Below are 25,009 nucleotides of genomic sequence, written 5' to 3' on the forward strand. Positions count from 1 at the left end.
CCATTCTCTTGAGACGTCTAACTTCTGCTTTACGTGATCATTCTACAAATCGTAGGGTATCATGTTACTATGCTCGTTTTCTCATGCTTATAGCAGATCATCTTCTCACACCTGAACACAAAGCCCTTTTTGCTAACTCTGCAGTAACCAAACCCCCTCCAGTTAGCAAAAAGATTTACACTCGCCAAGACACAACCTTCAAATTCATGCAAGTTCCAGTACTTGTATCTGCTTTCATGGCCACTTATATTCCTTTACCTATTTTCAATCTTCCCGGCCATGAACAGCAACCTCAACCTCCAGTGGTTCAAGCCACCCAGGCTCCTCCAACATCAGATGCTCTTCCATTACAGGTAGTAATTCCTCACTCTCACTCTCTTCCTTCTTCTGTTGAAAGACCCCCAGTGGTTGATAGGGCTGACCATGAAGTTGTAGAACCACAGCTTCAATCCCAGGTCATAGAGCCAAACACAGAGTCACATTCTATCTCAACCTCTCCCCCACTGTCTAAAATGTTACCCAGAAGATTACTAGAAAGTAGTACATTGTTAAATATGAGTGAACCCTCAGCTCTGCCTCCTCCTAAGAAAAGAAGAACATATTCTGAGGCATCTGAAAGCCCATCCTTGTCCTCCCAACAGGACATGGACTTTGAAATGGCCAATGAACATTTACTAGAGGCATTCTCTCAACAGGATGCATCTATTGAAATTCGCCATAGGGCCATGGCATCTTGTACTGAGTCCAGCACAATTCCATTACTCACAATGGAACCATACACTTCCCCAGATCATACTCAGGACACACAGCGAGGAGTGCACGTAGAGTCGGTTACAGTGTCTGCCATAGTTACGGCAGAAGAGCAGTCACATGCTTCAGAGGGAAAATCTGACTCTCCGCCATCTTTAATAGAGTCATTTTCTCCCCTCCCAGATCCAACACCTCTGGCTCCCTTATGGGATTCTCCACTCGCAGATTTATCTGGAGAAAGTGGAGAGCAACTCGGTCAATCTATCCCTGAAGCAATTCAGACATCTATTCCAAAAGATTTGATAGTATTGACTGAGGATCGGGACTCGCGAATTCCCATTGCACCACCACTGACCTCTCTTGAAGAGGCTAGGGTGATTTTTAATGCAGGTATAGAAGAACAGCAACAGGAAGACTCCTCACGAGCAATTATATTGAGAGAAACACATGCACGTGAGGTGAGTGAACCAAACACGAGTAAAATTCAGGTGAGAGCACACACAGACACTGATACTGTAAACCTGTTAGCTCAAATTGCTGCTCTAAAAGAAGAACTTGCTAAAAGCCAAGCTGAAGCTCAAGCATTCAAAGCACAAGTGGTTGAACGGTCCTCTTCTTCCACCTCTGTCAACAATCAGCTTGCAATCATAAGGAATGACATCTCAGATCTAAAGACCACTGTAATACCAAAGCTCAATTCTATTCAGGACACTCCAACTTTATCAGCTGATGACATATCCAACTTCTGCTCTCTACACACAAGAATGACTTCTCTTGAAGACCTCGTTGAGATGAATCATTCACTGGACTCCTCAAGATTTCTAAAGATAGAGACGGGCATGGAACATCTCAATGAAGGGATGAAGCACCTATATTTCATGATCAAGAATTCTCATTGCCCTAATGAAGAACAAAGAACTTATTTTGAAGGACCGTCTGGTGGAGGATCAGGCTCTGGAGGTGATGGAGGTTCCAAAGGAAAGTCAGTAGAGGATCCCTCAACTAAGGGGGAGAAGAAAGGAAGTAGTGCCAAAGGGAAAGAAAAAGATACCTCTGCTGGAAACAAAGGAAAGGCTGATGATGTCTACTACAGTGGAGAACAGGATGACTTTGATATTTTTGACATTCCCACTGAACCAGTTCAGGAAGATAAAGATGGGTTATTTGAAGCTGAAGAGGAAAGTGATTTTGGAGAATGGGAAGAAGAAGCTCAAGTGGATCCTATGTTTGAGAAAGAATTTCAGAAGGAGCAGTCAGAGATGAAAAGAAAAGAAGCTGAACTCAAGAAGGTCTCTCAGATCATTGACATGAGAAAAGACATTCAAAGAACAGAAACTCTTCAAAAGCAACGTCTTCATGACATTAAGGCTCAAAAAAGGAGAAGAGATGTCAGACTAAAGATTGGTGAAAAATGGGATGAAGCTAGGAGAGTACTTGATATGCCTCAGCTGAGCACTAACAATGATAGGCAGTTCTTACATCTTCTTGACAAGCTGGAAATCTCAAATCCTAACAATGACATGTACATGAATGCTATCAAGACTGAAGTCTCAAGGATCACAGCTGCTTTTGATAGATCCCTAAATGAGATGAGCATTTTTGTATATTGTCAGAGTGAAGGATCATTCAAGGTGTCACTTCATCTATTTGAGAATCGTTCTTTGTCAGAGATTTGGGTTCTTTTAAACAAACTCAAAAGGAGCTCTGAATTGAATGAAGTTCTTCGAGAAAGGCTTAAAGAGTTTGCCAGCAGGGCTAGTCCTCAAGTGGTCAACAATCCTCATCAGGTGAGATTCTTTAAGTCTGATTGTCTTCAAATCTGTCAGCTAGATGTACAATCTCTTAAAGACTACTCAGCTAAGCATCTGGTCTGGATGGAACATCATTTGAGAACTGCTGGATATTCATCCATGTTGAAGACTCAAGCTGCTGACTTGATTCAAGCTTATTGTGAAAAGAATGTTAAAAGGTACAATCAACTCAAGAATAAGCTGAAGTCAGTTGGAGTTCAACCAGTCAGACCAGCAAGCTTTACTTCAGAAAAGGATCGTGTCTTTGACAAGGAATTGCTTCAAGATTTAGAAGAAGGTGAAGTCAGAAGAGAAGACAACTGAAGTCAATTAGCTCAAAACTCAATGTAATATGATTAGAGCTTTATGAATCAAGATAGTCTAATGTAGTTATATGTTCAGGCTAGAGGAACATCTATCTTGTATGCACTTGTAAATTTCATTTGGAATCTGGAAAATGTTAAATATAATCCAGAACTTTTCTGCTATTTACTTTACATTACTGTTTATATCTTTTTCTTATTTGTTAGTTGAGTTATCCTCTAGGTATTTGTTGTTATTGTCTAACAAGCAAATAGGGGGAGATTGAAAGGCATATGTCATAGCCTACTCGTTTATTCGAGTATTTAACTCAACTCAAATAAGAATGTAATAAGTAAATAGTGGATCAATCATCAGAGAGATCTCACAATGTAACATCTGTCAAAGAATAAAGAAACATTGTTCATCTGCAGACTTGAAGATTCACTGGAAGAAGTTCAAGAATTTGATCATGCCTCAGTGATATAAATCAAGATCGTGGATTTAATCAAGTGACAGAGATCTCGTCAAGGTATCATTTATTACAAGGATTCAATCAGAATATCAAAGTCAAGACATGAAGAAACATCACGGAAGTTAGTCATTCATGAACCAGACAGTACATCGAGTGTCAGCATTGAAGTGGCGGAATTGATTCATAAGTCTCAGTGACTTTCAGAAGATTGTCAGAAGAATGGATGCTGCTCAGGGTTAGTATTAATTCTCTATTAATTAATTAAGTCATATAATTTAATTAAGAAAATAAATTATATCTGCAAAGATTAATTTATTGATTAATTGAATTAAATTGATTAATTAATTTAGAATTAATATTAAGGATTTACAAGATTTTAATTGGTTTAAAATCTGCTTAAATTCAGCAAGACAACTCATTTGAACTAGTATGACAATCGGTATGACAATTGATAGTCATACCGAAAGTCATGCCAATACATTTAATTGTCTTATTAGAATTTCTGTTTAGATTAAAATCTGTTATTAATTCAGCAAGACAATTTATTTGAACTAATATGACAATCGGTATGACAATCAATAGTCATACCGAAAGTCTTGCTAGCTCATTTTAATTGTCTTGCTAGTTGTAAATTTTGTCATACCGAAAGTCTTGCTGGCCAAAGAGATTGTCATGCCAGTACATGTTTACATTCGGCTGTTTGATAAAAAGGAGCAGAAGTCTATTATTTCAATATCAATCAAACAGAACACAAACTCAAGAACAAAAGAAAAAGGAGCAGAAAAATATTTCATCTCATCTGCAACTTCAAGATCAATTTCTAGATTGTAAAGTTAAATCCAATCAACTAGAAATACTTATCTTGTTCTTGTGTATCAATCTAGCGGATTAAAATCCCTAGAACTTAATCTCAAATCGCATTTAGCATTTGATCTTTTAATTACAAAAATAGAAAAAGTTCATGTCGAATTTATTCTAGATTTGTAATAATTGATTTGAGATTAATCCCTTGTAACCGATACCGTAGTTGTAACACCTTTCAAGTTTAATAAAAGTTTTATTTAACTTGAATTTTATTTCACAATTTTATTCCGCATTTTATTCGATTAAACGGTATTGTTTGCATTCAACCCCCCCCTTCTACAAACAAATTGGGACCTAACAACACGCCTTGTGTTGTGGAAAGCAACCAAAAAACACTACCCGCCAACAGGATATTTTGTTGGTAATGCTAGCAACAAACTACCAACGGATGATCTATTGTTAAACTTAGTAACAAAGACAAAACAAATTTTTGGTTTTAATTTAGTAACACTCTCCCAACATAATTATATTTTTTGATGGCGATCATAAAATTGCATTTTTTTTTTATTTTTTTAGGCTCGTAACCTTTTTCATATCATAATAAAATAAAAAAGTACGAAGTCTAGTCCTTCAGAAAAATCATAAGATCTAATTTTATAACCATACTTCATAAGATATAACAATTTAAAATCTACGTAACTTTAGCACAAAAGAAAAAATGATTCAAAATCACAAAATGTACCAAGAGTCGTAATCACTCTAGCCTTTTAGAAATTATGGGACCAAAAATGTGTACAAAGTCTTACCAAAAGCCTTAAATTCAACATTCTTAAATTAACTACTAATTTCACCATTTTGACTATCGACAGAACTTTGGGACCAATGATGTTGGGAATAAGTAGTCTCCGTCATTTTGACTAATTGATTTTGCAGTGCTTTCACCCGGTCTTTCATCTCATCTAATTCTTTTTACAGCTCACTCGAAAACGATGGAAGTGCTAGGAAAAACTAAATTTTTGAACAACGAAGAAAACTACATGTACAAACAATGCATCAGAATCATGCCAATACTATTAATACTAATGCAAATATTAAGTAATTAAAGCAATATACTGCAACTATTTTATACGTGACAAATGCACAAGTTCCACATAAACAACTAAATGTATATTCTAAAAAGCAGAAATGGACCAATTCATAACGAAGAATGCATACTTATAGTATCTAGTGATATATGAATAGCTGATCTATATGGATCCTAACTATATGGATGTCAAAATCTATAATTTTTTGGTGATATTTCCAAATTTGTAGAAAATAATTAATTTTGGTTTGAGATTTTCACGATCAACAAGTCATTTAATTCGTACTTTTAAGTTCTAACAAGTGCTTCATCCGAATTGGTGTTTCAATTATTTTTTATAAAAATCTCGACGATTAAACCACACGGATGTGAGGATCTATATAGTTTAGTAACTTAAAGAAATTTTTAGAAAAAAAAATTAATTTATTAGGTTCAAAATTTTAATAGTCAACGAGCCATTTGACCGATGTCTTACCAGTGTTTGTCCTGGATTAGTGTTTTGATATACGATTGCAAGGACATATATATTAGTTATAGTTTTGAAGTTTTGGAAAAAATTATTAGGTTTGAGATTTTCATAATCAACCGATGATTTGACCGGTAATTCCAACTAGTATTTTATTTTGAATTGGTGCTACAATTTTACAAAAAGATGTTTGACTAGAGGTAAGCAACGTGTCAGAACCGACTCGAACCGAACCGGACTTGAAAGAACCGAGAATCAAAATAAGTAAAATTTTGGAACCAAACCGGAACCATTTTTATAGTAGTTACGAATCAGAACCAATACGGAAATTACGGTTCGGTTCGATTCGGAACCGAAAGAACTGTCGAAATATTCTTTTTTAAAATAAAGTCCAAAAAACTGCTACAAATTTATTAATTTAATAAACATCAATACATCACTTTATCTTCTACCTATGTTGTTATAAGATTCAACAAGTCATTTTCATTTAACGACCTATGAATCAATGGAGTTGGATGCTGTTATCATTTGCTATTTGGAGGAGTTTGAGGACAGAACTACAATTAATGACAAAAACAAAATATTTTTTATAGAAAATACAATAATGCCCTATATAACCTTTGGAAATACATTTATGACACAAAGCTCAAATATGAAACATGCAGTTAGGTGTATATGATAATTAACTTAACCTTGAAAAAATTGGATAAACAGAAATAGGAAGAAATCAAATGAGAATTAGCAATTGTGAAGTTAGCCATACAATTCTCAAGCATTTTGGAATGATAATTCACAAAAACTGCATTCAAAATATTAGATATATACTCCATTCCAGGTGAAGCATGATGTTTCACATAATTTACATCACATGCCATCACCCAACTGCTGGCAGCTGTAGTCGAATTACAGGTCCTACTGAGAAGGCCTCATTTTGTTGTGCAACTAAACACATATACTATAGCAAAAGTTAAAAGACTGAATACATAGACAAGACACACATTTAAATACACATATAATATATATATATAATATTATATATAAATTCTAATTATATTATACATAAACGGTTCACGGTTCTTTCGGTTTTTGTCCGTCAAGAATCAAACCGAACCGGGAACCGAAATTTTTAAAATTTTAAGAATCGAATCGGACCCGAATAACTAAATACCCTAACCGGACCCGAAATTTTTGAACGGTTCGGTTCTCAATTCTGACCCGTGAAATGCTCACTTTGACTATCCAACCGTATGAGTGTTAAAATCTACATATTTGGTGATATATTTAAAAAATTTTAGAAAAAATAAATTTATTTGTTTTGACATTTTATAACGAGTTATTTGACTTTTACTTCTAACTAGAATTTTATCCCAGATTTGTGTTTCGATTTTTTTTTTCAAAATTTTTTTCGACGATAAAGTCGTATGGATCTCAATTTGTATATATTTTGGTGATCATTTTCAAATTCTTGGAAAAGGTAAATTTATTTGGTTTAAGATTTTAATAGTTTGCGAGTCATTTGAACCGTACTCCCAACTAGTATTTTTTTCAAAAATTGGTATTTAATTTTAAAAATAAAGTATTTTTCGACGATCCAACAATATTAATGTGAAGAGCTATATATTTTAGTGATATTTCCAATTTTTTTAAAAATATATATATATATATATTTGATTTGAGATTGTAATAGTTAACGAGTCACTTGACGGCTACATCTAATTAGTTTTTCATCTCGGATTAGTGTTGTTAGGAATATGTTGTGTGCTTGATGACATGTTAAGCAAAACACCTCAGTAGATTTAATTTAGTGATTTTGTAAATTTCAACGGATGATCACTTTAACATCCGTTGAAAGGGTGGCTTATGTTTTAATAAGTTTAGTAGCACATTTCTGCATATTGTTAATTTTAATAACCTTTTTTGATATTTTCGAGCGAAATGCTTCAGCAATACTTTGAATCTTGACGAAAATATAACTCGTAAAACAGTGTTTACGGAATAATCGTAAACAACAATATGAACAGTGACTCTGAACTGAATCATAAACTTTATTCAAAACTCAACTCTGGATATCAATACTCATCTTGATGTCATATCAAATTAGATATAAATACGAACTTTGATGCTCACAACATCCCATACTGAAATCAACATCAATCATCTCTATTAATACCATTTTTGATATTTAACAACAAATTAAGTATCAACATAAATCAGAAACTGAATCAAAACTTTATCTCACCTTTTATCCAAAACCAAAATACTTGATAAATCATGTATTTATGATTATCAAAACAATAAAGAATCTTAGATATCAATTTAGATTGGAACCAATTATATTTCATGTTGTTCCTGATGATCAATCACGAAACAACACTGGTATCCGCAGTCATACCGTAAATATAGGTATTATCGGTATCCCGCAGCCATACCGTACCTATAGGGTGCTAGAAAATGCATATATTCTCCTTGCAAGATATTACAGCTGGACCGATGTCTCGATCACCTACGCTATAACCAGTAACCATCCAATCTTAAAACTTTTTTTTATTGAAAAAGAGCCGAATCAATCGACATCCTAAATAATTGTATTCCCCCATTCACTTGGGCAGGAATACTCGCAACAAAAACATTTTTCTCAAGGTATAAAACTTATATAAATCCAGTATTTGGATAAGTAAAAACACTTAATTGTTCTAAACTTAGAATAACAGAGAGTACTTGCATAATCATAAGCAGTTGAATATGAAAAACATTGAACTATTCTGGAATTTGAATAGCGTAGAAAACTTGCCTTTAGTTTTTAGCAGTTAGTCACACTCGCAGCAATACAATTATATCAGTCTGGTATCTCATGACCTCGCTATCTTTCTATTTCAATAATTCACCGATGAGCTGCTCATGTGATTGCTAGAAGCCATATATCCAATATTATTCCATTTCACTCGTCATCCATCGTCTGGTTCTGATCGTCTCGAATGAACTGCATCTATAATTAACATATAGTACTTTAATCATCTAAACGATAATAATCCGACGAATTCCGCGTTAAAACTCTATCGTCCATATGATAGCCCACACATAAGAAAAATAGTCAAACATAAGACTCTTGACCCACGTACGCACGTAATTCACATAGAACATAAGCACATAACTCACATATCACATAATTCATATCACACATACCTCGGTTCGTCAAAACATTCGACTCGGTATGTTTAAAACTGAAATCGGGTCAAAAATATGATTTATTGATCAATAATAGACTCAGAATGACTCGTAAAAAAACGACCTTTCAAAACAAAAGAATTTTGATCTCGAAAGTATTTTTAATGAAAGCGGAATATTTTTCTGAGTCTAGACGCGTTCGTTTCGTATTAAGCGGATGAACGGTCTATTTTCTACGAATAAAATATGAAAAATTCAATTAATAATAGTATTAATTGAATATTCAATACTTTATAAATATTTTTAAAAGCTCGAAATAATTTTTAGGAATTATTTGTCTTAATTATAAATAATTATATTTTATTTAACTATTTATAAATAAAATTAATTGATTAAATGAATTATTCAATCAATTAAATTCATAAATAATAAACTAAAATAAATTATAAATAAAAAAATCAAATTTGATTCTTTTGAAAATAATAAAATAAAATGATTTTTGAAATTAAAATAATTCATTTAACTATTTAAAATAATTAACTAAATTAATTTTTGAATTTAAAAATATTTTTTGGAATTTCAAATGAATTTTGAATTATTTTCTGAAAATAATACCCAGAAACATGTTTTGGGAAGGGGTCATTTTCCACCTTGAATCAAAGGCGGCATAAACTGAGGAAGACGACCGGAAAAAATGAAGAACTCGCAGGAATATTTCCAGAATCCGGCGAGTTTCAAAGTTTCCGGTGACCTCCGATTAACACCAGAAAGCACACCCATAACCCGATTTTTACACCAAATCAAACCCACTCACTCACACACTCCAGATAACAACATATCAACATCAATCAACGCCGGAATCAACCACATCGTTCAAAATCCGGCCACCATTCGAAATTTTTCGGCGAGAATATGAACTCGCTTGATTCTCAACCAAAATTAACAAACTATATGCCAAATTGAAGCTAAGAACACGTATAATCTAATTACCTCATCACAATCAACAACCAATTAACGTATAAACTCAAAAATTAAAAAATACAAACTAACATAACCTTTAACTCGACCTAATCATTCCGGCAATAGAACGAACACAAAAATGGTATGAATCGACTGTAAATAACATTTTAAAGCTAATCCTAACATCAAAAACAACTAAAAACTCCTAAAAATCAAGAACCCAATTCGTACTAAAATGATGAACTACGTTTTCTGAGAATTACTCAGCCTTAGTGGATGATTCTGGTATCAAAATTACAGGCCCGAAGAGAGTTTCGATTCGACTACTAGATCGTCAAAATCGGAGCAACGGATCTCCAGATATCGCAAGATTAAAGTCAAGAATGGATTGAAACCTCCAAGAACAATTTAGAGGATTTTTCTATTTTTTTCTGAAAAGTAAATAAAAAAAATATATGATTTTTAGATTATTAGGACAAATAAAATAGAAATTCAACTATTTATACTTATGGAATATTAATACCCGTTGGATCATATCTGATCTGAAAATATATTACTTAGCCGCTAAGTAACTATAAAAACGATCCAATTTGGTACCAGGTTTGGATAAATATTGAAACCGGACTTCTTAAAAACACACTTTACGAGAAGATAATATAATAATTTAATCAAAACATCCCGTTTCTCAAGAATACGGGTTTTATTGACCTATCAAACGATAATTGTATCGAAAATTTTGCGCCGGGACTCTTACGGGTCAAACCATACTCTCGAAAAAGTCTAAACACGGAAAATGTTCAGAATAATCATATTAGGTTAGGAAGGAGTTTTCCGAAGACTTCCGGGTTGTAAAAACGCAAAAACGGTTGAAGTTGGACGATTTCCAATTATATAAAATAATTTATAATTACTCGGAACATAATTTATTAAATCTATAATCCTTTATAAAATCATCTAAAAACCTATAAATTACCAGAAAAATACCAAAATTATCTATACTTTATTTTGGACATAAAAAAATAAAATACTCAAATTTATCACATATAAACATCCAAACATCAATTGCAATTACCAGATAATTCACCAAAATTCACATACTAATCACATAATAATTATTTACTGATAAAAATAATTACATGAAATATCCCAGATATTACAAAGCAAACTTAATTAACCAATATCAATAAGATCGACTTTCAAATAACTTTTGAAAATAATACATTTAAGTAAATATTTTCAGAAATTAACAAGGATCGATATAACACTTAACAATTAGCACTTTACCATTTAATAACACAAACTCGTCAAACAGGAATAAAATATCCACCATTTTATTTCTTCTAATAAAAGCATATATATATATATATTCAAATAATAATTATGATAATTTTAAAAATACGGGATATTACAAAAATTGCTTTGATGTAGTCCCATTCAACTCGATCATAAGCCTTGCTCGTATCTAATTTTAGAGCCATCCACCCCTTTTTTCCTCTAGTCTTTCTCTTCATGTAGTGCATAATCTCGTACGAGATCATAATGTTGTCTGATATCAACCTCCCTGGGATGAAAGCACTCTGGTTTTCTGGAATTAAATAATCAATCACTTCCTTTAAGTGATTTTCCAGTACCTTTGAAATTATCTTGTAAGATACATTACACAAAAATATTGGACGCAACTCTGGCATGTACTGATGATTTTTCTTTTTAGGTACCAACACAATATTTGTCTCCGTAAGATGATCATCAAATCTGCCTGTTGTAAAGAAACGTCTGACCAGACTTTTAATGTCACCTTTAACAATGCTCCAGTACGTTGATAGAACCCAGGACTCATTCTATCTAGCCCCGGGGATTTATCCGGGTGCATATGGAAAAGGGCTTGTTTACTTCTCATTCCTGAAATCTTTTTACTGCTTCCACGTTTCTGCTCCCTTTTGTACTATTGATAACTTTCCTCCAATGTGAAATTCTCTGCTTGAAATTTTCAGTGAACTCATGACCCCGGGCTGAGACATCCTCCAAGCAGGTACTGGTTTTTTCATATAAAGAAGCATACTGATGCCTATTCCAAGAATCTTGCACTATCTGTCTACATACCGGTTCTCTTAACCATGCATTTTCAAACTTCAGCTTTCTATTACGAGTTACATTCATAACAGTTTTTGGTTCTAAAAGAATTGGGCAATGGTTTGACGTTGAACACTTTAGATCTACTAACATGGCATCTTTGAAGATGTCTGACCATGAAGTTGATACTAATGCACGATCCAGACGGATCTCAACCCACCTATCAGTCCCGTGGCCCCTCTCCCATGTGTATGGGTACCCTTGTAACTCCATGTCATGAAGGTCAAAGTCATTTAGGGCTTTCTGGAAACCACGAATCAGCCATGGATACAACCTACCACCCTTCTTATCAACTTGTCCTAATACTTTGTTCATGTCCCCTATCAGCACCCATGAAATATGATTCTGAGAGTGAAGGTGTCAAATATGGTCCCAGGTGTATCTCCTTCTTGATCTATTAGGTTCACGATATACCCCCGTTAGTCTAAACTGATTCCAATCTTTAACAGTTACTATTACATCCATGTGATTATTACTGTATGACTGTAACATGACTTCGTCTTTGTTCTTCCAAAGCATCACAATTCCTCCACCTTGTCCCTGGAAATCAACAGAAAACATCCCCTCAAATCCTATAGCTGTTTTGACTTGTTCTATTTTTTTCTTTTTTACACAACCTTTCACACAGAAAGATTATGTTGGGCTTCTTTTGGAACACAAGTTCCTTAAGGAATTGAAAAGCCCACAGGGTCCCAAACTCGTGGCAATTCCAGCTTAATGTAGACATGATGAAAGGCGGGCCCGAGATTCGGAACCCGCCACATATCCGTTTTTTGTCCCATGAAATGCATCTTGCTCCATACTATCCTCATTATCAGACCCGTGTTCTATTTCTGTATTTTGGCCCATAACATTCTCATTACCTGAGCCTGTTTTTCTTTTTTAATTTTCCAAGGTCTTAAGATCAATTTCGTTATAAAATTGAAACATAAACGGATTTGTCTCCAGTGATTTAATGTACACTCCTTTACCAGGTTTCCATAACGCTGTCAGCGTTTGCTGCATTGCCTGGAAATCAAATATACCTTCATTTAAAAACTTACCCACCAGACATAATTTTACATCTGATGTTAGATGATTTTCCACAAATTCATCTTGACCATAATCCTCCAGTGCTATGCCTCCATCTTCTTCATCTTCAAGAATTATATCCTTCATCGATTTTGTAAAATCTTCTATGTGGTCTGTCATGAGTGAAAGAACCTTGTTTACGAAATGATTTACTCACAGAAAAACTTAACCCACCATGTCAAAAGACAAGACTTATAAAATTATAATTTGATTATGATCTTAATAGTATAAAACCAATAAACTTTGAAAATTCAAAAATTAGTATTAAAATTTTATTGATTTAAATATGTGAAAATTTTTAAGTTATGCCCAGAACTAAAAAAGTAGTACGTTTAAAAAAAACTAAAATACAATTTAACCAAAATATGTTTGAAACATGTTTTCTCAATTTTCTAAGATAAAAATCTAGAACATTTTGGAAAAATTGAAAAAAAAAGTAGAAAATTTTTCTTGAAGTAAACCGTACTTAATATTTCCAAATACAAAAAAAAAATCAACATGTATAAAATAGGGTGAAGGACAAATTTAGCCTGTTTTTACACAAAATTGACAAAAATAACCAATTTCTGAAAAGTTGGTCAACTTTAGCCGATGGGATACCCAACTATCACTGGAGTATCCACTTTATACAAGATACCCAACTGGCAGTGGAATATCCCATATATGAAATACCCAACTACCAGTGGAGTATCTTATACAAATTGAGATACCCAACTGACAGTGGAGTATCTTATACAAATTGGGATACCCAACTGACAATGGAGTATTCAATCGGCCAAAATTGGTCACTTTTTTCAGAATGACTATTTTTGTTAAATTTTTTCAAAAATCGGCTATTTTTGTCATTTTTTCTATAAAATAGGGATTTTTTTCTCAAAAATATTTAAAATCTAAATTGAATATCTCATAATTTTCAAAATCCATAAAAATCTATCAAAATCTCAATTGAATACACCCCTAATACTTTATTTATAAGTCGGCAAATTATTAAATTTGGATTGGTAATTTTCCCATTTAGAATTTGAATTGGTAAATTTAAATTAAACAGATTTTGATTGAGAATTGAGATTCCTACAATTTCCTACACCGATACCAATTAGTAAATCCCATCTAAACCCTATTTGCCCCCTATATAAAGTCCATAACCCCAGCACAAATTTCTCACACATCTCACAAATAGGTTTTAACTATTCAGCCTCTGCATTAGTTCTGCATATACGTACTGATATTATCAACTAGCCAGATATGTCTTCTGCATCAAAGATGATCATGCTAAGGAGTTCCGACAACGAGACTTTCGAGTTGGAAGAAGCAGTTGCTGTTGAGTCTCAGACAATCAAACATATGATTGAAGATGAATGTGCAGACTCAGCTATTCCTGTTCCCAATGTAACCGGTAATATCTTGGCTAAGGTTATTGAGTATTGTAAGAAACATGTCGAGTCTTCGAAAGATGATAATGAACTCAAGACCTTTGATCAGGAGTTTGTTAAGGTTGATCAGCAGGCTCTTTTTGATCTTATTTTGGCTGCAAATTATCTCAACATCAAGAGCCTTCTCGACTTGACTTGTCAGACAGTTGCGGATATGATCAAAGGCAAGAGCCCCGAGGAGATCAGGAAGACTTTTAACATCAAGAATGATTTCACTCCTGAGGAAGAGGAGGAGGTTCGTAGGGAGAATGCCTGGGCTTTCGAATAAACACCCAAGAAGACTGCTGAAGCGCGTTATATATAGTGGTGGCCTAGAATTTCTGTTATTTTGTGTTGGCGTATTATAAATTTCTGATAGTTTAATTTCAATTATGTTTGTGTTTTCCTTTGACAATATTGTCTTTTGCTATTACAATATTGTTTTTGTTTTGACAATTTTATGCTAACCAATTTTATTTGTTTTTTCTGCTATGACAATTATGTACTTTTGTTATAACATGCAATAATTATCAAGTGAAAAACGAGAAAAACAACGGACTGAACTGATATACATCGGTTTTGAAAACTAGATATATAATTTGAGAAAGAGGAACATATGATTGTAAGAGTTATGATTGAGAAAAACCATTAATTTATGAAGCCTGTCACGATCCTCAGTCTACATCACACGCGATGGAACCTCTTCAAATCAAAGACATGATGAGTTATGAACCTTACTAAAGCAGTATTGCACGGACTTGTATCATGTCTGTGCCTGCGGAAGGTAATTATTTCCTCCTATATATTTGGTTATCTTTAGTGTCATGCTCAATTTGACTCCACTATGAAGCACTTAAGTGCTATGGAATGAATTAGGCTGCAAGGCGCTATAGATTGTGAGCTGCCTCTTTTTCCTAAGATCGCTGCCTGGGTGAATGCAGCATAATCTTTTCCTGTTGCAAGAACTGAACCGTTTCCTTGCATCCGAAAAGATGAGACATTGTGAGCTGCCTCTTTTTTCTATGATCGCGCCTTGGTGAATGAAGCATAATGTTTTCCTGTTGCAAGAAACAAGAACTGAATTGTACCCTTGCATCAGAAAAGATGAGACATTCATAAACTCAGATCTGGTCACGACTTGTTAGGATAATCTTACAATAAAGGAAAGAAGATACACGAACACATGCATAGATTTCACACGGAAACATAGACTTGGGGAGTATTTCGTAAAGTGACAGAATTGAATTGATATTCAGATTTCAGTCACCATCTATGGCAGATGTGTTGTGCGGGTTTATGTTACCCAGGTAAATCTGTAGTCTACGACCTAATGATGAATGCTTTAAAAAAGTGAAACTTTTTTGTTATACCTAGACGTGATATGAATTGAAGAATAACATTATATCGTTATTACACTCTGGTAGGACATGACCCTCATAAGTCATTATCCTCATCCTCTGCCATGTAATAATGGGTTTCTCCTTGGAGGTATTTAGTGTCTCTGCTTGAACAAATTGATTGCTAGGTGATATGGAACAAGAGTTACCGGTATTTTCCAATGATTGCTGGCTAGGCAAGTACTGGCGGAACCAATATCACAGTAGGGGCTGAAATGAATTGTCCCTTATTTGTAAAGGCTAGACGGGGCTTAAAGTAAAACTTCTACTGATTCTAAATTAGAAGTCATGGTTTTATGAATTTTTCAGTTTTTTGTTGCCTTGCTTCTTGGATAAAGTCGACGTAAGTATGCAATAATGCATAAATGAGAGTGCTTTCATGGGTGTACCTTGAGATCCCCTGATCAATCAACACATAAATACACATGCACACAGTGACGGACGCAGAAATAATATTTAGGGGGATCCAAATTTTTTTTGCGAGATATTAATACCGTTCTGAATTCAAAAACTCACTGAAGTTTATAGTTTAGTGTAAATAATTTTAATCATATTCGAACTCTCGTTAAAAACATAACACCATCTCATCTCCATTTCATTTTTTCATTTTTTGTGATTTAACATTAATTTAGGAAATCTAATCATACTAACATTATAATATTATTGGTGCACAAATACTTGCAGGAATTTAGAATGGAAAAATTCATCTCTGTAGGCTGATTTGACAAAAATGGAAGAGGAATAAATAATATTAGCAGAACAGAAAAAAAATAGTAACTAGAAGATGTTAAGAACAAAAATAGTAACTAAATTTAAAAAGAAGTAAAAATATGGCAGTAGAAACTCTCGTTGGGTTGTAAGAGACACATTTTCTAACCAACTGATCTGCAAGAACAATGCATATAAACTACTAACTAGCTAAACTATATTCAAATTTCCGGGGGGGCAAGGACCCCTCTGGACCCCCGGATCCGCCTCTGCATGCACAGATCAAACAGAAAGATTTTGCACAAGATACAAAATTATACGAATATTCGTAAGAGGGTTGCACGTGCAGTATCTTCATTCTTAGGGTATAGTTCTTAAATCTGGGACATGCTTCTGGGGAAGATGTGTGGAGGTAGCACAGATTTTAGAATCTCAGTGCGGACTCCAGAAGGATTTACAGGAACTTACCGATGGATGGCACCAGAAATGATAAAAGAAAGTTGATGTTTATAGTTTCTGCATTGTCCTATGCGAGCTCTTGGCTGCTTTTGCAGTTTGCCAAAAGGAATTTTGATCTGCGCGAGATAGTATCTTTCTTGCAACTTTTTATATTCAAATTGAAAACGAAAAGGGGATGGAGGGAGTATATTGAAATGCACTAGTCTTTCATTGTTCTATAAACATATTAACAGAGCTGCAGACAAAAATGAATCAACAATGTTTAGAATTTGAAAATCTAAAATAGTTTAACCAAAATGCACAAAAAGAACCCATAGGAGAGTAGGAGAGGAGATTTTACAAGGGATTTGCATACCAAAAATTATAATTAACAAAATGCATGCAATACATTTACAAGTGAACCAGTAATTACAAGTCCAACATATACGCACGTGCATCTTATCCCCTTCGATTCACCTGCTCAGTTGGATCTCAAGGCTTCCTATTATCAGAACTGCAAGGTCCCCATATTCGAATTGTTTGATCGTCACTTGCTGATGCTAACAGATTTGGTCTCTTAGGATTCCAGCTCACACAATTTACAGTCATCGAATGACCAACCAAGATCTCCAGCGGATCAGAACTACGTCTATTCCATATGTAAACCTGTTTAAGACACAACTGACTTTAGTCCACCACGGTGCATAAAAAATGTTCTTGACTTCTTGGGAATAAGTACAAGGACAAATCAAGCTACAGATATAAGAGAAGATGCATACATGTGAATCCTCACTGCCACTAGCAATAAAATTGCTATTGAACCCGCCAAAGCAAGATCGTATCACATATTTGTTTTGCATGTGGCCCTTGTACTTCAAGGGTTTAGCCCATGTGCCAGCAATATCCCACATATGAATCTCTTGGCTGTTGAGATTTACCAGAAGAAACTTACTATCTCCTGATACAGAAAGAGAAGTGATCGCATGCTCTTCAGAGATGACACGCTCATCATTTGTCACCAGGTTTAAAACTCGAATTTCTTTTTCTGAAAAAATGGTGATTAGACTTTCTCCATCGGGAGTCACAGCAAGATCCAAAACCTTGGGCATCCTCATGCCTCTCCAAGCCTTAATCTCATTGCCATCAGTGTCCCACATGTATATTCCCTTTTCAGGGTCACAGCTGCCACACACGAGTCGCTTTGAATCAGGGAACCACGAACAAGAGCTAACAATGAAGCCTTGATCACCAAATGTGTGCTTGCATGTACCTGTTTCCACATCCCACATTTTAAGGACTTCTGCATTTCCACATGTGAGCAACATAGTGTCATCAGGGCTCCAAGCTACAAAGGACACAGGATTCTGATGGCTTTGCAGGGTGTGCTTCAGTCTCAATTCACCATCATCCATGACCTGGACAATTTCATAAGAATGTAGACATCCGTAAGTTAAAGAACTTCATCTTTTGATAGATCCAAGTTTTGTAATAATAACATTAGAAGAAGTCAAAGGCAGGCCCGTAGATTTTAAGTCAGATGAACCATGTTCATGATATTTCTAATTTTATATGAAAGAACAAGGACAGTTGAGTAACTAAACTTAAACAAGTCCTGAAGGCTGAAGCTGCTAAAAACTTTTATTCAAGTTTACAGTGCTACTGATATCAGAATGATAATTAAAAAACATGACGGGTCCTTTAAACAACATCCAAAAACTAGGTCACCAACAAGCAGGGACGAGGCCAGCGGCGAACTTCATATACTAGGTCGTATACATCCTTCCAAGATTTAAACTAGCATCAATGGTACGTATAAAGATTGTTCTGCTGAACATCAAAGTTTCAGATCCCTTTTCGTTCTTTTCTGTACTTTTTTCTCATTTCATTTTTTAGTTAAGTAATACATAGTTTGAATAAACTTGTAAAAGACCAAGATTCTTGTGACTAAAAACCTTGTATTCTACCAACTGGGCCAGATGTGCATGTGCATCTACATCATTTTCCTTCAAAGTTTTGTTAGACTTATTATTGTACACCAAAAAATTTATAGTCTAGGTCCACCATTACCCACATAACCTCTCACTGAAGACAAATGCATCAATTGTACAAGGGAACATAATACATTCTTTTCTAATTGTAACCCCTATTATTTGAAACCGGTCCTACTAAACATCATGCCTCACCTGAGATGGCAGTTGGATCCACTCAAGCCAATAAAAGATTTAAGTGTCCAACTCCCCAAAGGTGCACGGTTTCAAGAAGGTTTTACTTCCTGAACAAAGGAAAGGAAGAGTGACAAATATAAAAATAAAATCAGTATCCTCCTTTTTTGACAGAACATCACATCACATATAAAGCAAACACTGTGTATTAGTAGTCCCTTTGGTTCTGCATCTGTAGTTAGGCTTTTAATCTTTTCCAACGATTTCTTCTTTTCTAAAGCATGTATATCGGGACACTGACACTGACTCCCAAAAGTACACCAATTTAAATCAAAAAAATTGCACTTCCACATTGTTGACAACATTTGAAACTCTACTATTAATTACATCTAAATTTGTCTAACAACATCCTATACATTTTCAACATGATAACCAGTTTTGGCGATAAAATTAATTAAGAATAAATGATATTTAATGACAAGCTTCCACGAATTGTTTTTGCTAGTCACTGTCTTTTAATAATAAAAGCTTAATTATAATCTACCACTATGATTTAGACAACAAATTATGCTTACAGTAGCGGAGCAGGCTGGACCTTCCTCACACTCCTTAGACAATGGCGACTTACAAAACCGAAGGGAGAACAAAAGCCAGTCCATTATAAGACTTTTTTTCAGAACATCATAGAGAGTACCATGTATTGATGTCTAACTGATGCAGGACAACGCATCACTAAAATACTTAATAATGCTAATAAAATCTTTCTGAATGATATGCTACACGAGCTGGAGGACTGGAAAGCCCATCTTTCACCTCTAAATTGGTTTTAATAAACTATTGCCCCGCAAGAGCCAGAACTTGATTCCTAGTCAAGTCAACTGATTTGGATTTCTGCCTTTTTTTCTCTTTTCTCATACAATTGGTGTTACCTCGCCCATTAAAAAGAACTGGTCAGAATGCAAGATTTATTCAGAATACTGATATACAAAATCTCTTCCTGTTTTCCGGCTCTTAGTGCAGGTGTGCCACATCAAACACAGACAAATCCAATACTTTCAGTACATCGGTATCAAGTTTCACCATTATATTACTTGTCCTTCCTCTGTATCTAACTCAAATAAGTTTCCCACTATAATTCCTCGGATTATTTTACATATTCAATGGCAGGAACTTTAACGTTCATTGTTCAATAAGGTTTCTTACCTATGTCATTTGTTACCAAATTTGAATTATATAGTATAAAAGAAGAGGGTTATCAAGAATATTGTAAGCCTTATCAAACCTTGCTAAATATGATGCACATTCTTATAGGTCGAGTATTATTTGCTTACCGCCCAGAGAATGGCTGAGCAGTCACTACTTGATGAGGCCAAATACTGCCCATTATTCGAGAATTGGACAAACCAAACTTCATTCTTGTGGTCGGTCAAAATCTGCAAACCATTTAGGAAATTATATGTCGCAGCACATTACTGTAAATATAATCATCATCAAATTATTTAAACAAAGAAATATATTTTGTGACGTCACTAAAACATTGCTTCTCTAAGTACCCGGTGACTTGCAACCATCACTGAGTTCCAGAGTTCCATACTCCGTATAAATGCACTTCGATGCTCCTGACCCTTTGGAATAAAACTCGGATCTTATGCATTTTATTGCATGTTTGTTTTGCACTATAAAGGATACGATTCATATGCACATAAAGAAGCGGGATAAGATTAAAAAAATAATTGTTATAATAGAAACTTATAAACTTTTGGCCCTTTTGTAATAAGTTGAAAAAAATTCAGTGAGATTTTGGTAAATAACTGGAAATATAATTATCAGTTGCTCTATAATTGTAAGCTAATGGTTCCAAAAAAAACTTGTAATGCATAATGCATTAAAGTAAAACAAAAACTATACGGATATAAATAGGCTAAAGAAAGCAACAAATTTAATAGTGGGTAAAAATTAAAATATTATAAATGCATGCCAGTACAGACCTGATAAGTTTCTGTAGGAATTTGATCTCGACCACATTGATGGTCCTCACAAATAGTCACTGCATCAATAGAACTGTGATACATGCATGAATCTATTTGTGCGCTAACTGCCATTTCCACTAAGCGTTCCAGCCTTCTCTCAGGCAGTGCAATGGGTGGTGGAAGCACTTCTTCCAATTTTGTTAACAATCTTTTTCTTAACTCACATATGACATGATCTTCAACTTTTTCCATCTTCTTCCCTGAAAGCATCCCAAAAGCAAGTTTATGAACCTTCTCTTTGCCCAGATTTAAACTGGAAATCTGTTTCCGCAAAAGAGACAACGCCATTGAATCATCCCCTCTACTCAAAATCTCTAACAAACACTGCTTAAAGACAAGAAACACTGCTGAAGCTCTTACTTCATCTGTCAAATCCTTAATTCCATACAGAGTATCTAAACAGTCATCCCAGTTAGCACCAAGAATTTGAGATTCAAGAAGTTTAAGCTCCGCAGATTTGTACGAAACATTTGCTTCTGATTCTAAACAAGCAGCAGACTCTTCATACCCTAAAGAATACAAACACTGAATAATCACCCTAATAAACTCATGCTTCTTGATTAAGCCTTTTTGGTCAAGATCAGTCGACAAATTCTCCATTAACACATGGATCATAACCAAAAATCCCCGTCACACTTATCGCCTACTCATTTAACTCCTTATATCCCGCCATCACTCTCCCAATCTAATAACACGCAATTACAAAAACAAACACAAATTACCGCCACGAAAGTAAAAAACAAAGTCAAACAATCTTATCAATTCAACTTTTCTTAGTAAACCAAGTCAAACAACAATTTCCCCATAATTCAATTATCATTCATCACTCCATAATGCTTTTCAATAGTGCAAGTTTCACATTCACCACTACCCTAATCCAAAAAGTCGAAACAAATCCAAAATCCAAAACCAAGAATCACAGACACGAAAAAAATTACATTTATGAATGACTATAACCTGCCAAAAGATTAAATTCACCAAAACCACTACCCTAATCCAAAATTTTGAAAAAATCCAAAACCAAGAACGGCAGACACGAAACAAAATAAATTACATTTACGAATGAAAACAGTATTATAACATGCCAAAAAATTAAATTCGCCAAAACACAAAAAAAAACACTTTTTTAATTCAAGAAGCACATACAATCAAATTCAAATACAAAAAAAAAACAAGCACCCAAAACCCCATTTCATCAATCAAACATCTCTATCACATAAATGATAAAAAACAAAAATTAAACCATTTTAAAGTCAATGGGAACATAAACAACAGTAATATGTGAAACTAAAGATATGAAAGTACATATAAAGAAGTTGAGAGTGAGAATTTACCCAAGAAAATACGAAGGGGTTTTAATTAGGAAAGTGGGCAAGTAGGATTTAGGAAAGTGAAACAAATTGAAACACGCAAATGTTAGAAGAAATCTGGGTACGAGGAGACCGGACTCTGGAGTCTGGAGGGAGTGTTGGGATACGATGTCGTTTAATTGGACAAATCAACATCTTTTTCCCCACATCTGGAGGCAGTAAATTTAAAGTTTGTTATGATTTTAAAATTTAATAATTTTGGGAACCCACATTTACATTTAGGCGTAAATATTAATATTTAAATTAATAAACCATTTATATTTGTTAATTTATTTTTTAATGTAATTATCGTATCACACTTAATGTTAATTTAGTTAAAATTAAAATACTGAAAATAAAAATAATGATACAACATTTATCATTAGGTGGTAGGAATTATCGTATCACACTTAATGTTAATTTAGTTAAAATTAAAATACTGAAAATAAAAATAATGATACAACATTTATCATTAGGTGGTAGGAACTCTATTAAGCGATTCGACTTGTCGAGTACAATATAATTGTTCACATCGAGATTAAAGTAGGTTTAATAGGACAATGTTTGTCCTAATTGATAAATGGTAAATGTATGTCTAAAATCAATTTTGACACAACTCTTCCATGGTCAGAGAAATTGTAGAGTTTGATTTTGTAATGCAGAAATTAAAATAATTATTTTCGATGCAGGATCTAAATTAGTTGAAACGCTTGCATGCGGGAAGATGATCAGCTGGATTAAGGCTAATAACCTTAACCACACAATTTTGGAAACAAATTGTTAGATGTTGCATCTAGCCGTTCGAAGTCAATCTTCATTATATGTCTAATTTTGGTTCTGTAATCCTTCTTATGATATAATTAATTTTAGTTCTTCTCTTCCTAAATGACTGTTTTTTTTGTTGAAGATGAGATCCTTCTTGTCTTCCTTCTGACTCTTTTTTGATTTTTAGGTAATATTTTCGTGTAGTTTTATTCATGATCGTACAACAACACATCATGATTACATTACAACGATCACATTGTAAAATATACACTTATCTCTTCTGTTGACCAGAATTTGTGAAATAAACAAGTTGGCATCATCATTCTCTAACAATTTTGCGGGTGTTTTGATTTTCAAAGTTTGCATGAATGCAGCATAATATTTTGGGGTTTTAAATGCTATAAGCCTTTACAAAACTATTTTGGCAGGGTTTCAATTCTTCAGGCACCATCTGTAAAAGAAACTATTTTCTTACACTTCAATTCTGATATATGACAGTGAAATCAGTTCTTAACAATCATCAACGGTCTTTTTTGATATTGCATCATCTTCCATTATATTTTCGGTCATTTTTTATTCTCTCTTTAGTGTAATTTTTCACTTAGGAAATTTTGTTTTGTGTTATTTTGTGTATATTATATTATTTAGTTGTTAGTTGTTGTTAACATTTAACTGTCAATGTCTGTTTAAGACTCTCTATTAGTTTATGAGCATTTACATCTATATATAGATTGCATGAGTACATCAACATCATCATAGGTAAGATAGACAAGAGCATATTGGTCACTTTTTATTTTATCGTCAACTAGGTCGGGAGTATTTATGAAAATATTATCCTTGTTCTTTTACTTTTTAAGATATGGACATAACTACGTACATCTTACCAACCTCCGGACCTCGCTCAAAACGGGTTATACCAGATATGTTTATTTTGGTTTAGTAAAATATTGTATCTAATATTTCAAGGGTATGCAAAATGTTACTCTTCACTTTACTAGATGATCAGCTAACCTAACAGCTTATCTTCTTGCTAAGGTCGTCACTTTACTTGACGATCAGCTAACCAAACAGCTCATCTTCTTGCTAAGGTTGTTTTTCGGTTAAAGTCAGAGGGTACACTATTTCTTTTTTTTAATGATAATTGACAAATACAAATGCACATCGATTTAGACATCTATCGTAATGTTCATCGGTTAAAGTAATGGGTTCACAATTCTATTTTTGGTTTTAGAATTATTTTTAAAAATAAATGAAAGATAAATCAAATTAAGTTTAGGGTGTTGTGCAAGACATGCATGTACTTTTAACAAGACTAAGACAATTTGTCAGCTCTAAGTAAGTTGTATTGTTATCTTAATCTGTATTTTGTACTTGTAACACGTAAAGTCTGTAAAATTGTCAAAGGAGCAGACTGAAGTCTTTTTCTATAAACAGTGTCAAGCCTAAAAATTATATCTGGAAGAAGATCAAGAAGATTATGCCTCAGAAGAATTATGAAGAAGCTTGGAGTTGAATAAATGTGTTTTATGAAAAATATTTTAAGTCAAGATCTCTACAAGTCACAGATTTAGTGTTATAGAGAAGTCATTCGAGAACTCCAGAATGACTTAAAGAGAACTCAGGAAAGCTTATAGAGAACTCAGATATATCGACAAGCCAAATTGAAGACATGAAGATTGGAGATATCGACAAGTCATTTCTTCACTAGAGAAGTCAGAGTTATCGACAAGTCAACATTCATTGGAGAACTCTG

At 34.0% G+C, this 25,009-nt stretch overlaps 3 protein-coding genes across 4 annotated transcripts; 1 reads left to right on the plus strand and 2 right to left on the minus strand.

Annotated features, from left to right (window-relative positions):
• Positions 1 to 11,687: 11,687 nt before the first annotated feature.
• Positions 11,688 to 12,239, minus strand: LOC141691089 (uncharacterized). Its single transcript, XM_074495832.1, has one exon. It carries the CDS (start codon positions 12,237 to 12,239, stop codon positions 11,688 to 11,690), a length of 552 nt encoding a protein of 183 aa, XP_074351933.1.
• Positions 12,240 to 14,164: 1,925 nt separating this feature from the next.
• LOC141692892 (SKP1-like protein 1B) lies at positions 14,165 to 14,863 on the plus strand. The gene has a single exon (XM_074497846.1). The coding sequence runs from the start codon at positions 14,241 to 14,243 to the stop codon at positions 14,694 to 14,696; it is 456 nt and encodes a 151-aa protein (XP_074353947.1). The 5' UTR covers positions 14,165 to 14,240; the 3' UTR covers positions 14,697 to 14,863.
• Positions 14,864 to 17,219: 2,356 nt separating this feature from the next.
• On the minus strand, positions 17,220 to 22,637 carry LOC141690106 (WD repeat-containing protein WDS homolog). 2 transcript variants are annotated; one of them, XM_074494746.1, is made up of 6 exons: positions 22,477 to 22,637; positions 21,101 to 21,827; positions 20,666 to 20,737; positions 20,444 to 20,545; positions 17,730 to 18,365; positions 17,220 to 17,616 (listed from the first exon to the last, which is right to left on the minus strand). In XM_074494746.1, exons 2-6 carry the CDS (start codon positions 21,755 to 21,757, stop codon positions 17,443 to 17,445), a joined length of 1,641 nt encoding a protein of 546 aa, XP_074350847.1. In that variant the 5' UTR covers positions 21,758 to 21,827; positions 22,477 to 22,637; the 3' UTR covers positions 17,220 to 17,442. The 2 variants fall into 2 exon arrangements, with proteins under 2 accessions (XP_074350847.1, XP_074350848.1); XM_074494747.1 differs by lacking the exon at positions 20,666 to 20,737 and having other exon boundaries at positions 22,477 to 22,635.
• Between the last annotated feature and the right edge of the window lie 2,372 nt (positions 22,638 to 25,009).

This window comes from Apium graveolens, chromosome 10 (assembly GCF_009905375.1).
Source record: "Apium graveolens cultivar Ventura chromosome 10, ASM990537v1, whole genome shotgun sequence".
Classification (NCBI taxonomy): Eukaryota; Viridiplantae; Streptophyta; class Magnoliopsida; order Apiales; family Apiaceae; genus Apium; species Apium graveolens.